Source organism: Natrix helvetica (assembly GCF_964273705.1).
Source record: "Natrix helvetica genome assembly, chromosome: 1".
NCBI lineage: Eukaryota > Metazoa > Chordata > Lepidosauria > Squamata > Natricidae > Natrix > Natrix helvetica.
This window is the reverse complement of record NC_138548.1, coordinates 174,245,287-174,264,599: the sequence shown is the minus strand read 5'-3', so window position 1 is coordinate 174,264,599 and position 19,313 is coordinate 174,245,287. Positions and strand designations below refer to the sequence as shown.

Genomic DNA, 19,313 nt, shown 5'->3' with positions numbered 1-19,313 from the left:
AGGTGTAAATTTTCTTTTTGCTTTGTTGCTGAAATGTATAGGGTGAATCAGGTCCATCGGGGCAAATGGGTGCAACAGGTCCTATGGTGAGTGTATCATATTCATTATTCACAATTATTTTCTTTTTCTCTTCCTGTAGGTTTTTTTTTAAAAATTACTGTATCAGTGTAGTTTTTGTCTAATTATTGAAGAAATATCTTAATCAATTTTATTTCTTCATTCAGCTCTCTGGTTAGGTTGATCTTGTTTTAGAAACCCAGGGTCATAACATTAGTTGGGATGGCAATCTATACCAACTGCCATCCAAACTGTAAGAAAACTGAGCAAAGGGGTGATTTTTTTAAAGGTGAAAAAAGTTATTTCCCACAAAAGCTATATTAGCAATTTATTTTTTCTACAGAGACAGTCAGCCAGATTGGACCTCGAAGTAGTAACTGAGAGAATGCAAGGAGAATTTGTTTTTGTTTTTTTAAAAAAACAAAGACAGCATAACTTGTTTTCCGTATGCCAGGGGAAAAACTTTTTTCTATGAACTCAAGTCTCCTTCAGTTTCACCCATGTCCATTATTGCTATAGGGCAGGGGTGTCAAACTTGGTTTCATTGAGGGCTGCATCAAGGTTGTGTTTGACCTCAGGGGCCTGAGGTGCAAAGGTGGGTTGCTGCCAGTTTGGCCCAGTTCAGCCGAACCGATAGTGGAATTCATGTCCCCGAACCATTTACCTCACTGCTGCTGGGCCGCTGCCATTTTGGATTTTAGTAACTGTGCGTGCACAGTTCAATGTAAATTGCTTTGCGCATGCACGCAAAACAATTTACATTGAAGAGTGCACGCACATCTGCGCATGTTGCACATAGGTTGCAAACCAGTAGTAAAACTGGCAGCAGCCCACCCCTGCCAGGATGGGCATGGCCCGGATGTGTGGCCAGCATGACATCACTTGTGTCGAGGGTGCCTGTGGTGGCCTGAGCACTCTGCCAGAGAAAAAGGACTCCGGGGTCCCGTTTTCAGCTGCAACAGCCTCCTGCAACCCTCTGCCAGTGAAAACGGCATGGGGGGCGGGTATACGTAACCTCCCAAGCTCAGTTTTTGCTGGCAGAGGGCTGCAGGTGGCTGTCATGGCTGAAAACAAAGCCTGGAATGGCTACGCGTGGCCCTCCCAAGCTTTGTTTTTTGCTGGCAGAGGCACTGCAGGCCAATCCTTTGCTGTGGGCCAGATCTAAGCACTTTGCAGGCCAGATTTGGCCCACGGGCCTTGAGTTTGACCCCCCTACTATAGGGAAAGCAGATACATTATCGGATTTTATATTATGCCTCTATATTGTATTATAATTTTTAATGTATTATACCTCTTCTGCTATCAGAAGGGGCTTCCCTTGAGATGCACTCGGAGACTGCAGTTGGTCCAGAACGCGGCCGCGCGGGTGATTATGGGGAGGACTAGATACTCCCCTGTAACACCTCTCCTGCGCGAGCTGCACTGGCTTCCTGTAGTCTACCGAGTGCGTTTCAAGGTTTTGATTATGATCTTTAAAGCGCTTCATGGCACAGGACCTAGTTACATGCAGGATCGCATCCTGCCCCATATATCCCTACGACCAATCCGCTCACACAGAGAGGGACTTCTCCGGGTGCCGTCCGCTAAACAGTGTCGGGGGGCGACACCCAGGAGCAGAGCCTTCTCTGTGATGGGCCCAGCCCTGTGGAATGACCTCCCCGTGACATCAGGATCATTTCCGATCTCCGCTCCTTCCGTGTACAGCTGAAGACCCACCTCTTTCAATTATCTGGCCTGGCTCAACCGTAAATTTTTTCTTATTCCTCCTGACAGTCCTTTTAAATTTTTAAATTTTAAATTTTAAATTGTGTTATTATAACTGGGATATTTTAACGGTGATTTTTAACTGTCTAAATGTGATGTAGTTTGTTACCTCCTCCGTGCATGTATGTCCTTGTATATATGTATGTTTATGTGTCTGTACATATGTTTTGTGTTTTATATGTTCTATTGTACGCCGCCCCGAGTCCTGTTCTGGAAAGAGAGCGGCTAATAAATTCAAATTTATTTATTATTTATTTATTTATCATTGACCTTAAATGGTGATTGACTCTGCTTTTCCCTGTATCTGCTCGTTCTTTCACATTAATTGCATTTAATTGAAACTGGACGTCATGATAGAATGATGATAGATTGTCTTATCCTTTATGCACTTGCCTAATAATTAACAAATTGGAGATGCCATACTTGTTATACATTGCCTCAGAAGATTATTCTTTAGTGCAGGCACCTATTAAGCAATTTTCTTTGCATCTTCCTAGCTTCTCCTTTCATAGAAAAAAAAATGTACGATACAACATGTTTACTTCATAATACTTCTGTCTTATTTAAAAGATGTTTTAAATTCAATTTCCTGAACTGCTTGGGTGTGTCTGTATGTTTACCTCAGATTCACTGAACTTTTATTCTTTTTATGCTGACTGCCCAGATAATATTTGTTTTGGGGTGGATAAAGGAAATTATCGGTCAGTCATAACTAGAGTTGAGGAGAATTACAAGCAGATGATCTCCACTTCCTTTTTAACTTTGGAATAATATCTTTTTCTTTTGATATTATTGACTCCAGGGTCCCCGAGGGATGGCGGGAGAAAGAGGTCGAATAGGACCACAGGGCGTTCCAGTAAGTAACTGTTTTTTGTACAATAACGTATATAAAGCCAGTTTAATTGTTGAACCAGCTTGTTAAACCATCCTCATTTAAATATCTCTTTGCTTGCTGTTCATTTTAAACGTGATTTCTTATTAATAGCTAATTTTGGAAACATTCAGTTTTGGCAATTGCACTAGAAAGCCACTAAAAAGCATTGGGAATGTCTAATGGCTTTTTAGGCCCCTCATGTAGAAAGAGAACAGCAATTATAAGTTCAGAGCTATATGTTAGTAGCAGCTGAAAATAACCTGAAACACATTGAAGACTGCTACTGTTCTGTTAAAAAATATACTTTCCCCTGAAGTAGTTAAGAAAATAACAGGGGATGACTTTTCTATGCCAAGTTATTTCCAAGCAAATGTGCTTACAACTTCAGTCTTCCTTGCAAGAAGACTTTGTAATCAATCAGAAATCAACCTCTGTCTTGAGTTACATGGGCAGTGATGGAGCCCCTCTGTTCCTAATAGAAACTGGTGGCATATTTCTTTGATATCCCTTGTATCTATCAATGTCCCTTTGAAAATCGTGGTCATATAATCAAACTTCTATCTCGTAACCTTATTTCTTTTTTTCTTAGGGAGCTCGTGGTTCGCATGGTATGCCTGGGAAACCAGGACCAGCGGTAAGTATCTCTTTGTTATCCTCATTTTCTTAATGTGAATTTGACAGATTTGCAGTTCATAATTTCATAATTTATTAAGATATTTTACAGAACCAAGCTCTCAACAAAACAGTACCATTTACTATTGGTATTGGACTGCAAAACCTGGATTTCAGTATCCACTATGGTATTTATTGGGTAATATTGGGCTAGTTACTGTCTCCCAGTGCAAAGTATCTTATGGATTTGTGGTGGTGAAGAGGATAAAATCCTTCCTTCCTTCCTTCCTTCCTTCCTTCCTTCCTTCCTTCCTTCCTTCCTTCCTCCCTCCCTCCCTCCCTCCCTCCCTCCCTCTCCTCGCTCCCTCTCTTCCCCCCCTTGCTCCCTCCCTCCCTTCTTTGCTTTTGTTCAACCCCAAACATTAAATATGAGAAAATAATTTAATAAATACTACTTTAACTAATAAGTACCATAAATAACAACAACAGTGACAATGGATCACATTGAACCTTGGGTGTGTGACAATAGTATTGAATATGTTGAAGAACCCTAAACTACACTTACTCCACTACCATCTGTAAACACATGGAAACATATCGTAGATGTCCTTTAAATGTTCCTTTAAAGCTTTTTGTATAGGTAGTGGAGATTAGATATGAGGGTAAGTCAGTTACCAAAGTTTTCAAAAAAAAATATGTAGAATTTTACATTTAATTTTTTTGTTCAGAAATGCAGAAAAGAAAAGAGGAAAGCTGAGTAACCACCTTATTTCTTGAATAAAGAAGACAACAAACAAGCTGCTAACTACATTTTATGGCAAAACAATTTCTAAGTGTGTTTTGTACTTGCACAAATAGTATCTTAGGTAAAAGTTGATGGGACTCCTTTGCAGGCATCAGGAACAACTGACCAGCCAAATTCAGGGTCAAAACCTATAACATGTTCATTCAACCTGGATTATTTATTTATTTACTTATTTGTGAAGTAGAGGGAAAAGAAAGAGCCAATTTGATGTAGTGGTTGTGGGGAAAAAGAGTTCTAGGAGACTGTGAGTTCTAGTCAAACTAGGCATGAAAGATGGCTGGGTGCCTTAAGGCCAGTTATTCTCTCTTAGCCCAACCCACCTCAGAGGGTGGTGGTTGTGGGGAAAAAGAGGAGAACAGCTTTACCATTCACTAGTTACTTTCTGGAAATATTTAAACAAACTTAATTCATAAATACAGTTGCTTCTTCCTGATGGAGAAGATATGTTTAGTGGAATGTACGTACTTTACTCTTTATTCTTAATTCAACCCACTTCTTCCCTCTAGATAAATCCTCATAGACCAGATGTAACATTAAGGGCTGTTTCCATCTGGCCCACAGCTGTCTAGTTGTCTAAAACAACTAGGCTTTTAAGACGTTTTTATTGGCAGCAGTGGACAATTTTTAAAGCCATAATTGCTGCGTGCAGGGAGACAGTTGGGGAAAAAACATATCCCTAGGGAAGAAAGGACCTTCTCATGTATTGAAATTTCTCTTCAAGAGACACCCACTCCCACAAGGCAATTAAGTCTTCAAATGTGAGCCTCTCTATACACTCAATTCCCTTTCCAAAATTGTCTCATCACGCCATAGTGAGGCGTCCCCAGTTGTTGCCAGTGGAGAATTCTAAAAAGCTTGATGACCAAAGGAATCCTTTCTGCATGAGCATGGGTATGGGTGAACATGGGTGCATTATGAGTGTTGTCACCATTGCATTGTAAGGACCACTTTAGATGTAATATAGAGTTCAGACTGAATTTCAGATAACCAGTAGAAAGCTTGCAAGTTAATATGATGGAAGCTGCATTTTTTTTAAAAAAAATTGTGGAACACTTTCAAGCAGCCACTCAGCAAGCACCAAACTTAGAACTTTTTCCCCTCCTTTCTGCCTTCGAAGTTAATATGTTGTGGATTATGTCCAGAATGGATTTGATCAGGTTAATGAATCAGTAATGTTAACTCAACAGCTATTATTTTATAGAATAGATTATTCTTTAGAGTAGAGTAGAGTAGAGTAGAGTAGAGTAGAGTAGAGTAGAGTAGAGTAGAATATTCTTTATTGGCCAAGTGTGATTGAACACACAAGGAATTTGACACCGATGCATAAGCTCTCAGTGTGCATACAAACAACAAAATGATAAGTCATAGATCATAAATCTATGAGAAGAATCCAGTAGAAGAAAGTGTACATTATGCATGAATTACTGTTAAAATAAGAGAATGATTGGGAAATTTGAAGCAAAGGTAATTTGAACATAAAGAAACAGAACATCACAATAAAAAATCAATCGTTTGATTTCCTGTGGCTTTTCTCTATTCCATCTTTTTTCTATTTCCTGATCTTTTCCCAACAGAAAATCCAATGGGTATTGGAATTGTCCAAATCTTCTTAAAACTCCTTAGGAATCCTCCCCCCTCAAACTGACTTTTTGATAAATCACTGCAAATCCTGGACTTTTCCTAGATAGGTGTTTCTCAACCTTGACAACTTGAAAATGTGTGGGTGTCAGCTCCCAGAATTTCCCAGCATGGAATTCTGGGAGTTAGACATCATCAAATTGCCAAGCTTGAAAAATATTCTCCTAGATCTACTGTATTTCTCCATTGTGTCCAAGTTGTGCCCAGGAATTTTGGTCATGGCAGCACCTAGAGGTGAAAAATGGATTTCATTGTTAATACAGTATATTAAAAAAGCCTAATCAAACACTGCAACCTATCCCTGCCATGAATATTAGCTGAAAGTATGATTCATGTGGTTGAATGCTAACCAACATTAGCATTCAAGTCAGGCCTATCTTTAATCTTGCTTCAAGATGTATTCTTTTTGATGTGAAGGTATGTAAATTTCAGTAGAAAAATGGTAAGATGTTCTTGATCTAGTTTAGGAATCTGTCCTGACTACAGGCCAGAGGGTTCAACTAATGCACAGGAAGGTAAAGGTTCCCCTTGCACATATGTGCTAGTTATTCCTGACTCTAGGGGGCGGTGCTCATCTCCATTTCAAAGCCGAAGAGCCAGCGCTGTCCAAAGACATCTCTGTGGTCATGTGGCCAGCATGACTAAATCCCAAAGGCACATGGAACAGTGTTATCCCCACCCCACCAAAAGTGGTTTCTATTTTTCTATTTGTATTTTTAATGTGCTTTCAAACTGTTAGGTTGGCAGAAGCTGAAACAAGTAATGGGAGCTCACTCCATTATGTGGCACTAGGGATTCGAACCACCGAACTGCTGATCTATCAATCGACAAGCTTACCATCTTAGCCACTGAGCCACCGCATTCCTCCTAATACACAGTATTTTATCTAATTTGGCACCCAGTTGATTAAATTTGCCATGTTGTTTCTGTTTTTCATTTCTCTTTTGAGATGTCATTATTGTTGTTATTCCCCCAAATCCTTTGTCTTTCTGCAATTCCCCTTTGTGTGTGGATTGTGTTCTTTTGTCTCCAACTTTCTAAAGGAAGACACAAATGGCTAATCACTTGAAAAAAGATGAGATTTTGCAGGGATGCTTTGAATAAATTTCAATGCGAGGCTAGAAACCAAATAATTTTCCCATAGCCAATCATTTCTGGAACAGATCATTCTTCTTATTAAGATTGCCAGGAGAGACATCCTTTACTCCGGACAATATTTTATACTGGAGAATGCATCTTGTTCTGCAAGAAGAGACCAGTCAGCCAAGGAAAAGAAAAAGAAATCACAGGGGACTGGTGAACATTTGAAAGGATTTGGAAAAGTTTATGATTGCAACACAACACTGTCCACAGATTGCTTAAGCAACCTATTTGTTCAGAATAGCCAAACACACAAAAAGCATTATGCAACCCAAACAGAAATATTTCCATTATTTGGAGGCCGTAAGAATGGACCTATGGAACTACATAGGACTATCTGCCCCTGCTAAACGCTCTGCTAAACAACTAATTCCTACAACACTGTCTATGCCTTAGGATGTCAAACCACATAATAGGGCTGTATTAGCTATTATCTTTTCACCTTTCCTATTACCTAATTATAGTCATATAACGTTGTTTGTATCTCATGATTTATGTGGATTGCCTTTATTTAGTATCCTATTATGATTTATGTTGTTTGTTTATTTAGTATCCTATGACTATCAATGAGTGTTGTATCTTATGATTGTATTTTATGATTACAATTATGATCATTTATTGCTTGTATGGACACTGAGAGGTTATGCACCAGATAAAATATTCTAGGAATTATCCAGAGACAAAATACAGAAGGATGAAAGAAACAATGTAATCTACAAAATCAACTGTAACCATTGTAACAAGTTCTATGTGGGACAAACATCACGTCATTAAAAAAACGGGATCCACCAACACCGGTTGGCAGTCAAATGCCATGATCACAAATCCTTAATTTAGTCCCACACCAACACCAAACAGCATCAGTTCAATTGGAGCAACACAAAAATCATCGACCACACTACCACCCACCACGCTCATGAGTTCATATAAGCCTGGCACTCCACAAGCAATTCTGTCAACAGACACATTGACCTTCAACCAGCCTACAAACTCCTCCGGATCCAAATCAACTGCACAGCCAACCAAAGAAAAGCACTGACCTTCAACCAATCCCATCATCAGCAGTTCACCTCCCAATGACCCTGACTTGCGGTAATCTTATCACATGATCCATCACAAGACCCATCACAAGACTCACTGATGACTTGCAGCTGACCCATCACAAAACCCTCACTTGACTTGACACACCCACATCTGAAGCCCTTATAAACAGAAGAACCACTGAAACTGACATTCCCTAAACTCTGCTGAAGATGTTATCTAAATGAAATGTTCCTAAACCAATCCACAAGCTCGGAGAATGAACCTTCACCCTCATCCTACACCCGAGCTACAGATGTTTTCACTATGGCAATTCTATTATATTCTTTAAAAAAGGATATTCTTTTCTGTAGAAAAAATGAATAGTGGCACAGACACCGTCAAATACTTATATTCAAGTTAAACTGGCTAGTATGATGCACATGTTTGATTATTGTCCTTGGACGACATTGTCTTGGAGTGATATACAGTTACAATAATTTCTGTTAATGTCTCTGATGTCCAATTCTTCATTCAAGACAACATGGAATGTGACATTTCATGTTAGAACTTTGCTCTGATCTTTGGATGGAACTTTGTAGCTGCTTTGAAAGCATCGAACAGTACTAAAGTTGCCTCTCCATAACTTGACTTGCACTGACATTCAAGCACTATGAAATTCAAAGTCACTAAATCTATTTTGAGGAAGTGAAATATTTAAAGAGAATGGTCAATCAATTTCTGTCTCCTTTTAACTTGTATAGGAAAGGTATGAGTAGCCTCAGGTTAGAAATGGGTAACATTTCTGTTAGAATGCAGTACTGCAGGCTAATCCTGCTGACTGCTGACTACCAGCAGTTCAGCAGTTTGATTCTCACCAGCCCAAGGTTGACTCAGTCTTCCATCCTTCCAAGGTCAGAAAAATGAGGAACCAGCTTTTTGGGGGCAATATGCTGACACTGTAAACGGCTTAGAGAGGGCCGTAAAAGCACTGTGAAGCAGTATATAAGTCTAAGTGCTATTGCTATTGCTTTACGCTATCAAACTGTGTGATGGCATGCTGTAAACTGTTGTGAAATTTCCCCTTTAGGGTTTCCCCCCTTAATATTCAGACTAACTGATTCATCTAATGCTTTCTTAGTTCTATGAAATTTTGCATTATAATCTGTGCCTTTGGGACTTTCACTCTTTTGAGATTAGTCAAGTTATATGGCCTTCACTTTTACTTTTAGTATTATTTTACACAGAAGTGACAATTTGTTATACTTAAGCAGAAAGCATTAATGTTCAAAATCTAAGTTGTCATTTGTTGTCATTCTGAGAGAACAGGATTGGGGTAGATAAATCTGCCATTTTCACTTTCTTTTGCAATCATTAAAAGAATTCACATTTTTTTCTGTTTTGCCCATAAATAAAAGGGTGAATGTTGTCAAGTTCTTTTACAAAAATTAACAGGAAAAATGCTTACTTACTTTCTTTATCATCCAAATTTGGAAGCTTCAGTAGTTCTCAAAATGGAAAGCAATCAGGCTGTTCTCTGTGTGTGCCTGGTTGTTCAAAGATCAGGAATTAGTTGGATAAAAGTAGGTGACAATCCTGATCCAATACTGCAGATATAATTGAATGCACAGATTCACAGAGTTAAATCGTTAGCAGAGAGATCTGTCGGTTTCACTTTGTCCCACATTAAAAAAAAGTCTACATTCATTCATTCATAAAGAAATGTGGAAAAAAAAGAATCCAATGAAAATGTTACTCACATCTGACCTGAGGCTAATCATTCCATGCACAGAACATTTCCTGGCATGAAACAATATACCATTCTATTCCATTCCATTGTTAAATATTAGTAATAAAATTATAGTCAAAATCTTACCATTACTTTTCCACAGGAAAGGTGTGCATGAAATAAGCATTTTATTTCTATATACTGGTGGTATGTTGCTCCTTAAAGCTTCCTTTCACACTGAGAACTGTTTTAATTCATGCTCTTGCTAGAATATTTAGGGTATTTCTCATTGATGCTCAACATCTCTTCTTTATAGGGTCCTCTCGGTATAACTGGTTCATCAGGTTTTCCTGGCATGCCTGGCATGAAGGTAAGTAGTTTTTTTTTTAAATTTTATTAATCGGTGATGGAATGTACAGTTAGATGGTAGCCCTTGGTCAGCCTCAGCTCAAGAACCATTCTCAAATAGACTGACTTAGTACTTGAATACAAAATCAACATGAGATCCAGGCTAGGCAGAGACTTCCAAAAACTTACAGAAGTTGATGGTATATATTTTCAACATTGCTGCTAAGAAACAAACATATATATGTCCATATAGATATCAGGAACAGAGCTCAACTTGTAAGATACTTTATTTTCACACAACTGGTAAAAAGAGCCAATTTGGGGTAGTGATTAAGGCATCAGATTACAAAGAAGAAGATTGTGAATTCTAATCCCATTTTAGAGGCAAAGCCAGGTGGGTGACCTCGGTTAGTCGCTCTCTCTCAGCCCTGGGATAGGCAAGGGAAAACCACTTCTGAAATCTTATCAAGAAAACTGCAGGAATTTGTTCAGGCAGTCCCAAGGAGTCAACACTGACTCGAAGGGGGACACACATACATGGACACATACCATAGTGAGAATGGCAGTAGGAAAGATGATTGCTCATAATTAAAGCCTCTTTATTTAGAAATTATTTCTCTGATATTATGAACCGTTCCACTGATTATTTGTTCTAACTGTTAGGAAATTCCTCCTTAGTTCTAGGTTGGATCTTCCATTGATTAGTCTCCATCTATTGCTTCTTGTCCTACTTTTAGTTGCTTTGGAGAATAGGTTGACCTTTCTTATTTGGGGCAGTCCCTTAGATATTGGAACACTGCTATCATGTCACCCCTAGTTCTTCTTTTTGTCAAACTAAACATATCCAATTCTTGCAACCACGAACTGTTTAACAGAATAGCAGAGTTGGAAGGGACCTTGGAGGTCTTCTAGTCCAACACCCTGCTCAGGCAGGAGCCCCTATACCATTTCAGACAAGTAGTTGTCCAATCTTTTCTGTAAAATTTCCAGTGTTGAAGCATTCACAACTTCTGCAGGCACATTGTTCCACTGATTAATTGTTCTAATTGTCAGAAAAATCTGCTTAGTTCTAGATTGGTTCTCTCCTTGATTAGTTTCCATCCACTGCTTCTTGTCCTGCCTTGTTGTGCCTTCGAGAATAGGTGGACTCCCTCTTCTTTGTGGCAACCTCTTAGGTATTGGAACACTGCTCTCATGTCACCCCTAGTTCTTCTTTTTATTAAACTAGACATGAAAAGAAGGAGTTTGGGTAACATGATAGCAGTTTATCACATTCAGATTTTGGAAAAAAGGAATAAACTCTACCAGGGACTCTAATTTTAAGGACATGTACTCAATAGAAATGAATGAATTGACACAACCCTTGGTTAATTTATTTCTCATGATCTAGGTCTGGACTGATTCTCCTGCTTGCTAGGATTTTGAATTTTTTTTGGAAAGAGTCAACATTATATAAAGACTATACATTCTGCTTTATTTCTAAAATTACAGATCCAAACAAGAGTTTAGTACCAGTTTCTGAAACTTGGCTTGTATTGGACTGATTAAATCTCAGTTCAGACAAAATTCTGTTTGCTTATCAGTTACTTTATTAGCCCTGAGACCCCAAATAGCCTATCACTGTTGCAGCCTTTTTCACTAGTAGGAGGAGAAGCCAAGCAGGAGATATTAGCGTGCTGAAAACAGTATTGTTTTGTGAGCCTATTGCCCTAAAGTCTCCACTTAAAAGAACACTGCAAAAAGTTTGTTAGTCAAGCATTTTGTTGCAGCTCCAGATGTGGATAGATGTAATTTGAAATGGGAGATGGGGGTGAACCAAGGACAAGCAAGTATATTGCAGGTACATCCAATTATGAAGTGAAGAGGCCTGTTTCTGAGATAATCACGTAGAGATAATCAGTTAGATGAAATAAACTCAACTTTACTTCCCAATATACCCTTTCAACATTATTTTTTTTATTATTGTGAATGTGATGTTACTTATTTGTACAGATCTGGTTGCAACATCCCTTAGGAAGCTGAAACAGCTGGAAACGCAATCTATTTAGAGTAAATGGATGTTGGCAGTGCTCCTTGGATTCGGTGCCACAGAATAATAAACAGCAGAAAAGCTGAGAACAGCCAGAATTTATTACTCATTTATATGGTGTCATTAACTGCCTATTTCTCATGCAGTGTTAATGCCTCTCCTCCCAGCTGCAATGGCTAAACAAAATTGAGAAGAGAGGTTATTTAGTGTAAAGAATTGGAATAGGAAAAATATTCCCTGTCTTTGACACTGGAAGACCTTCCATGGGTTGGCACTGCAGTTCCCAAAATTTCCAGTCAGGGGTGCTGCTAGATGGGAATTTGGGGAGTTATTGGCCTCACATGTTTGAAAGTGGAAGTTGGGAAAAACTGCCCTAAATAAATTATCTTATTTAACAGGTTTCTTTAGATGCTCTTGAATACCAGTAGTGGAGCATTTCACTCGAGGGGATGTTTGCATGTGAGAGAGTGAAGTTAGGGTTGCTGTCTTCTCTTTTCAAAAGTAATTTTTCTCCTGTGGATGGGGAAAGTGTGTGCTGTAATAAAGTACAGGTAGTCCTCAACTTACAACAGTTCGTTTAGTGACCTTTCAAAGTTACATCAGCATTGAAAAAGTGACTTATGACTGTTTTTCACACTTACGACTGTTGCAACATCCCCATGGTCACATCATCAAAATTTAGATGTTTGGCAACTGATTCACATTAATGACGGTTCTGTTGTTCCAGTGCCATGTGATCAGCTTTTGCAACCTTCTGACAAGGAAAGTCAATGGGGAAGCCAGTTTCACTTAATAACCATGTTAGTAACTTAATAACAGCAGTGATTCCCTTAACAACTGTGGGAAGACAAGTCATAAAATAGGACATAACTCACTTAGCAAATATCTCACTTAACAACAGAAATTGTGGTCGGGACTACCTGTATTGTGTACAGATTTGCTATGCTGTGTTGTGTCTACTCCTTGCAGAGTACAGAACTTCACATTGAGCATAACAAACCCTTGTGATATAAAAGGCAACCTGGCCATTATCTAGACTACTGTTTCTCAACCTCAGAAATTTTAAGACACGTGGACTTCAACTCTCAGAATTTCGGAATGCTGACAGGGGGATTCTGGGAGTTGAAGTCCACATATCTTAAATTTGACAACGTTGGGAAGCCCTGAAATAGGCCAAGGCAGTATCATACAGTTGAGGTTCCTCCACTAGACTTAGGAAACCTTAGTTGATCTTGAAAACCAAAGTCAGCTCTTGTTAGAAACAGATAGGAAGAACACAAGAAAACTACAGGGTTGTAGACTGGATGAGGAATTTTTTTTTTAAAAAAAAGGAAGGAAAGAAATGTAAATCACTTTTGTATTCTTACCAAGGAAACAATGTGTTCATGGAGTCACCAAAAGTTGAGCTTTGACCTGGAGGAGACTAGCATTTTTCTGAGAATGTACAATGAAAAATGAGACTATAGCCATAACTTCTTCCAGATTGTGTTTTGCACTATTTTTGATTATTAAAGAAGACTCCTGAGTAAAGAAGGCTGTAAGATGAGCTGAGGAGAAACTTTTGTTTCATTCTTCTTTGCTGCCCCTGAGAATTTTTAAGGGCTAAATTTCTGAGATAAATTTCTGGCAATAGTAGTAGGATTTGGTCACTTATACCATGTAGTTAAAGTTCTTGGATTTGGTTTCAATTATTTTTATGTCCCCTTTCCTAGACATTCCTTATCTCTGTTATGTGAAGGAAAGAAGTACAAATGTATTTTTGTGGATTAGTGTAATAATAGTTGTTTTCTGTGCCTTGAAATGATGAAAACCTATGCAGCAAAACAAGCATTAGTTAACCATGGTCTTGGAGAGAAAGGATAAAACTAATCAGTCCAATAGATGCATTATGTTGACAGTTTTCACTGAATGAGAACTTAATTGCCAATGCTGGAATTCAGTGAATCAAACAATTTCTTTAAACATGTATAATAAAGTAAGGCCAAAATTTAACAGGATGGCATGACTTTCCTGTTTTTTTTAATTGGAGGCAAGTCCCTCAGTTTTGCAGATCAGTAGAATGATATTAAATTATATTAACAATCGCCACAAACATCCATAATATCCTATATCCAATTTATTTATTAATTGCATGTGATTAAAACATGATTTGTATATGAATACAGTAGATAGAGCATACGAGCCTTACGTGGCTCCCAGGTTTGTAGCTCCAGGAATCTTTCAATATCATCATGCCAAACTTTTATTGTAAAACACTGAGTAACAAAGCAGTTTTTATATGTTTTTTTAAACCAAACAGTGTCTAATTACAATGTCTCCAATGGGTTTCTCATGCCTATTTTAATTAGACAAATTACTATGCAAAGATCATTCTTCAAAAAGAGCCATCAGTTCTACCTCAGCTTCCTCCCTCCCACGTGATTACGGTGCCACATATCCTCCCTGTGGTCTTTAGCAGCCAAAATAAATGAATGAATGAATGAATGAATGAATGAATGAATGAATGAATGAATGAATGAATGAATGAATGAATAAATAAATAAATAAATAAATAAATAAATAAATAAATAAATGCGTGTAAAGTGATGATGATGATGATGAGGAGATGAGGAAGAGAAGGTTGCAACAGTAGCAACCACATTTAGCCATAAAATAGTTGTTTGTCTATTACACTAATTTCATGAAAGATTATTTATCTCATTGTATAAGGAAACATTATTTATCTCGTTTTATTTCTGTGCTAAAGAACAAAATGGGAACCCATCATTCCTGAAATAAAATTCAGATAGACTTGATACTGCATTAGCTCCAGGGTAAGATTGTATATCACACTTAGAATAGCTTAGGCTATTCAGGTAACTATGAGGAACAGCTAGGAGGTGAAACTCTGTGGCATTATGTCATTTTAAATCTAAATAAGTACTTCTTTTAAAAAGAAAAGCACCTTCAGTTAATGAGAGGCTTAATGGTTAGTATTAATATTGCATTTTCTACTTTCTTTTTTAATGTGAAACTTCAGGGTGAAGCTGGTCCCACAGGTGCACGTGGTCCAGAAGGTCCACAAGGACCAAGAGGAGAAACGGGCGCCCCTGGTCCCCCAGGATTATTTGGTCTTCCTGTAAGTTTTTCAAACTGTAATAAATTACGTTTGGAGCTATTCATCCCTGACTGATTGCTAGGCATCATCCATAAAAGTACAGACATAGAAGTACAGCATGCACATGGAAAAAATCTATGCATTGCCATCACAAAAAAGAATATGGAGAATAATTTACACAAAACCTGAAATGGATTGCAAAAAAAAAGAAAGAAAGTTGGTTGTAATCACATAAACAGAAGCACAAGTTATAAAAGAGATCACTTAGCATATCCCAGGTTTTTGATACATATAACAGGGGATATCATCTTCTGTGTCTAGTCACAGTGTCAAGGTAGTCAGAAAATGCTTAAAAGTAAAAAAAAAACCACCTACTTTTGCAATATGTAGCTTAAAGCAATGGTGCAATAATTTCTTTGCTTTGGATAGTCAGATATACGTGTATTGGCTGGAAAATTATACATCAGCCAATATGCGTTTTCTTCGTATCTTTCCATACTATATGCTTTTTCATGATACTTTCCATATGGATTCATTTTGATATGGTTTATTTTCTGCTTGGAACTAAATCACAAATTCTAGAGAAATAGGGAATCTGAAGGATAAGTATTCTGATCCAAATTGCTGTGCGCACAAGTATGAAATAGGTCATTTTATTTTTAAAATGTAGACCAGATGAAATTTTCGGATGTTCTTTCACCTTGAAGGAATTGCTTGAAAGTTACAGTTTTTCAAAAATCTGTAAGAGTTCCCCAGAATAGGCAAGTTCCAAATGCCTGAAACTGCTTGCATTTCAGTTGGGAAACATCTTAAGACATTAAGACATCTAGATATTTTAAACACCTACTTTATAAGTAGTCCTTGCTTACTAACAGCTTAGTGATTGTTTGGTTACAATGGATCCCAAAGAAGGTATTGACCACCTTCATTAGTTCTGACACACATACACACACCCTTGCATTTTGGGCATTCAGCAACCCGCCTCATTTAGAGATGTTTGTAGCATCTTATGGTCAGATGTTCATAATTTACTTTTTTTCTTTTGCCAGATAGCAGCAATCACTTCCATTTGCCAACAAAAGAACGCCTATTATGTTTTCTCTACAGTTACCATATTTACTGCCCCCCCCAAAAAAAACCACCCCACCTGCCACAATGTCATAAAATGATATTGCTCATTGTCCCAGTTAACAATTAGCATATGTTATGACCATAATTGCAGGGTCAATTATGGTCACAAGTTAAGAACTGCTTGTATCCCTTAAAGCATTTTATCTGAAATATGTACCCTTACCTACTTACCTTTGGGAATGTATTTCTTTAATATGTATGCAAAACTTTGTTGTATTTAATTCTTATTACTTCTTTTAGGACAGGTTTAAGCAAATAGCACCTTTAATTCATATTTCAGTGGAAATAATAAAATAATTTGTGGCACCTTAATGTTTAAGCATTTTTCTGATGAAACTTTTTCGAAGTCTATCCCATAAGAAATTATGTAATAATAAATTTGTTCCTCTTTAGCTGAGCTTGAATAACTGAAGCTAGATCAGAATCTTAAAAGATTCTTAATATTTTTAGTACATGGTTTTAGGGTAGTTGCCTATGGAAATCAAAGGATAGATATACACAAAATTCTAAACTGTGACTAACTGGAATTGAGATGAAACAGCTGCTTCCAACCTATATTGTTCAGAAATTAAATCACTTGATACATAAGAAATTGACATTTGCATGTGATATTTCAGTCAAATTGGTACATAGGAATAGCCATCTTTGATGAAATTTTATTAATATTAATACAATTGTATTAATACATATCTGATTTGTGCTGTTTCAGGGTGCTTTAGGTACGGATGGTTCCACGGGTACAAAAGGGCCTTCAGTAAGTAATTGACTTAAGCAAATACTCATTTTAAGGCTTTATATTCCATGCCATGGACACTGTTGACCACATCAATGTATCTTACAGGGGTCTCCAGGAACTTCAGGTCCACATGGCTTACCAGGTCCACCTGGTTCTCCGGGACCACAAGGCAACACAGGTCCTCCTGGCATTCGAGGACAAATGGTAATGATTTGAAAAATCAGAAATGGTAAAATTTTGCATTTAATGCACGTTTAATTTATTTTGGGTTTTATACCCCACCATAATCCTGACAGTCAACAACAGGAATGAAGCACCCATGGTAATAATAGAACAATTAAAACTTGGTGGTAATTGTACAAAAGCAAGATAACAATGGTAAAATTACTGGAACAATATGTCCCAAAGGTTATTTTCCAAAAGGAAACTGAACTTTCTTGTTTTTTTTGAAAATGTTCCGCTTCTCATCCAAGAAGCTTCTTCATGAGGAACTGAAGAAGCCTCTTGGATAAAAAGCAAAATAGTAAAAAAGAAAAAAACCCCCCGACAAAGTCCAGGTTCCTTTTCGAAAATAATCTTTCCGACAACTGTGACCTGGATGACTGAGAATCTCCATAGACTCCTGGAACAATAAATAAAGTGTGTAGTACTGATATTATATGGCTATAGAAGCTTTCATTTGCTAAGAAAAAGGCTCTTTCACAAATTTTTGAATAGTTTCAAAGGAGTTAAACGTACAGCCTATTAACAACTTTAAAATACTGTAATATCCAGAAAGTTGCTCTGAATCACATTGCGTGATTTAGCATCTAAGAGCAGCTGCTCTCAAAGTGAAAAACTCATTTTCTGGCACAAATGTCAGTTCTCAGTTAACTTGCTAGCTTGTTTATTATTTACATTTTGATTTATGTTCCATCTTCCTGCAAATATGGCCCTCAAGAGAGTTAGTAATCTAAACTGAATTCTTTTTAACAGTAAGAGAGATAACTTTAAGAACAACAGACTAAGAGTAGGTCTATGTATTAGAACAATTGCATGACTTAGGGAAATATTTTCTATAACTTGCAAGCCACCAGGTGCTCATGAGCTTGAGGCTGGAAATTTGAAGCAAATTTAAGAGAGCCTCTTCTATAGATAGTAGTGACTGAGTAATTTGATACTGAGATTTGATATTGAGATGAGGAATATTTTGAATATAAAAACCAATATTTTAAACTTTTAATATTTAGCGATTGCAGACAACAATCCATATCTTTTTTGTTTACACAGAGCAAGACTGACATTTCTGCATATGATTATAATATTATTGAACAGATGATGTAGATTATACCATGGTCCGCATGCTGAAGAAACCATGAATTTGGCCTATATTAATAAATTTTGAACAAGACATGGATTCACAAAAAATGTTGTACTTCCTGTCACTTTGAATAACTCAGATCATTATTCTAATGGTGATACTTGTTTTCAGGGAGATCCTGGTGTTCCAGGTTTCAAAGGAGAAGCTGGGCCCAAAGGAGAGCCAGTAGGTTTTCAAAATATATTTTCTAGAAACCATCTTTAAAATGTTCCTTTACAAAATAATATGCATGCTTTTCTGTTATTCAGTTCTGTCCTTCATGTGCCACAAACTTTATGGTTTTTTCCCCTCATTATTAATTATTACTTATTAGAGCTCTAGAGGGACGCGGTGGCTCAGTGGCTAAGACATTGAGCTTGTTGATCAGAAAGGTTGGCTGTTCGAATCCCTAGCGCTGCATAACAGAGTGAGCTCCCGTCACTTGTTACAGCTTCTGTCAAACTAGAAGTTTGAAAGCATGTAAAAAATGCAAGTAGAAAAATAGGGACCACCTTTGGTGGGAAGGTAACAGCATTCTGTGTGCCTTTGGCATTTAGTCATGCTGGCCACATGACCACGGAAATGTCTTTGGACAGTGCTGGCTCTTGGGCTTTGAAACAGAGATGAGCACGACCCCCTAGAGTCAGGAACAAGTAGCACATATGTGCAAGGGGAACCTTTACCTTTATCTTTATTAGAACTCTAGGTTTCTCCAGAACCTTAGGGTGACAAAAAAGCAGTCCATCCCCCTATTTATTTCTACAACTTGTAAAGTAGTTTGAGCAGAGGGATAAGTGAGTGGTTCAAAATCCTCTAGTAACTTTATGTGCCTGAAGCTGGATTTTAATCTGACTCTCCCTGATCTTAGTTGCAAACTTTAAATATTAATTGTGCTGTCCTATTGACTTCTTCATATTGCAGAGGAATACAATTTTTTTCATTTTAAGTAAATAAAATGAAACTTAAAGTTTCTTTTTTTCTCTTTAAACTTTTA

At 37.5% G+C, this 19,313-nt stretch overlaps 1 protein-coding gene across 3 annotated transcripts in view; it reads left to right on the top strand.

The window, feature by feature from the left end:
• The window catches only part of COL5A2 (collagen type V alpha 2 chain), a 185,110-nt gene that overhangs the window by 121,631 nt on the left and 44,166 nt on the right, over positions 1-19,313 (top strand). For all 3 annotated transcript variants that reach the window (XM_081935800.1, XM_081935799.1, XM_081935798.1), the window contains exons 15-22: positions 42-86; positions 2,624-2,677; positions 3,285-3,329; positions 9,956-10,009; positions 15,036-15,134; positions 16,954-16,998; positions 17,086-17,184; positions 18,452-18,505. In XM_081935800.1, the coding sequence (XP_081791926.1) occupies positions 42-86; positions 2,624-2,677; positions 3,285-3,329; positions 9,956-10,009; positions 15,036-15,134; positions 16,954-16,998; positions 17,086-17,184; positions 18,452-18,505 (495 nt within the window). The remainder of the gene's footprint in view (positions 1-41; positions 87-2,623; positions 2,678-3,284; positions 3,330-9,955; positions 10,010-15,035; positions 15,135-16,953; positions 16,999-17,085; positions 17,185-18,451; positions 18,506-19,313) is intronic.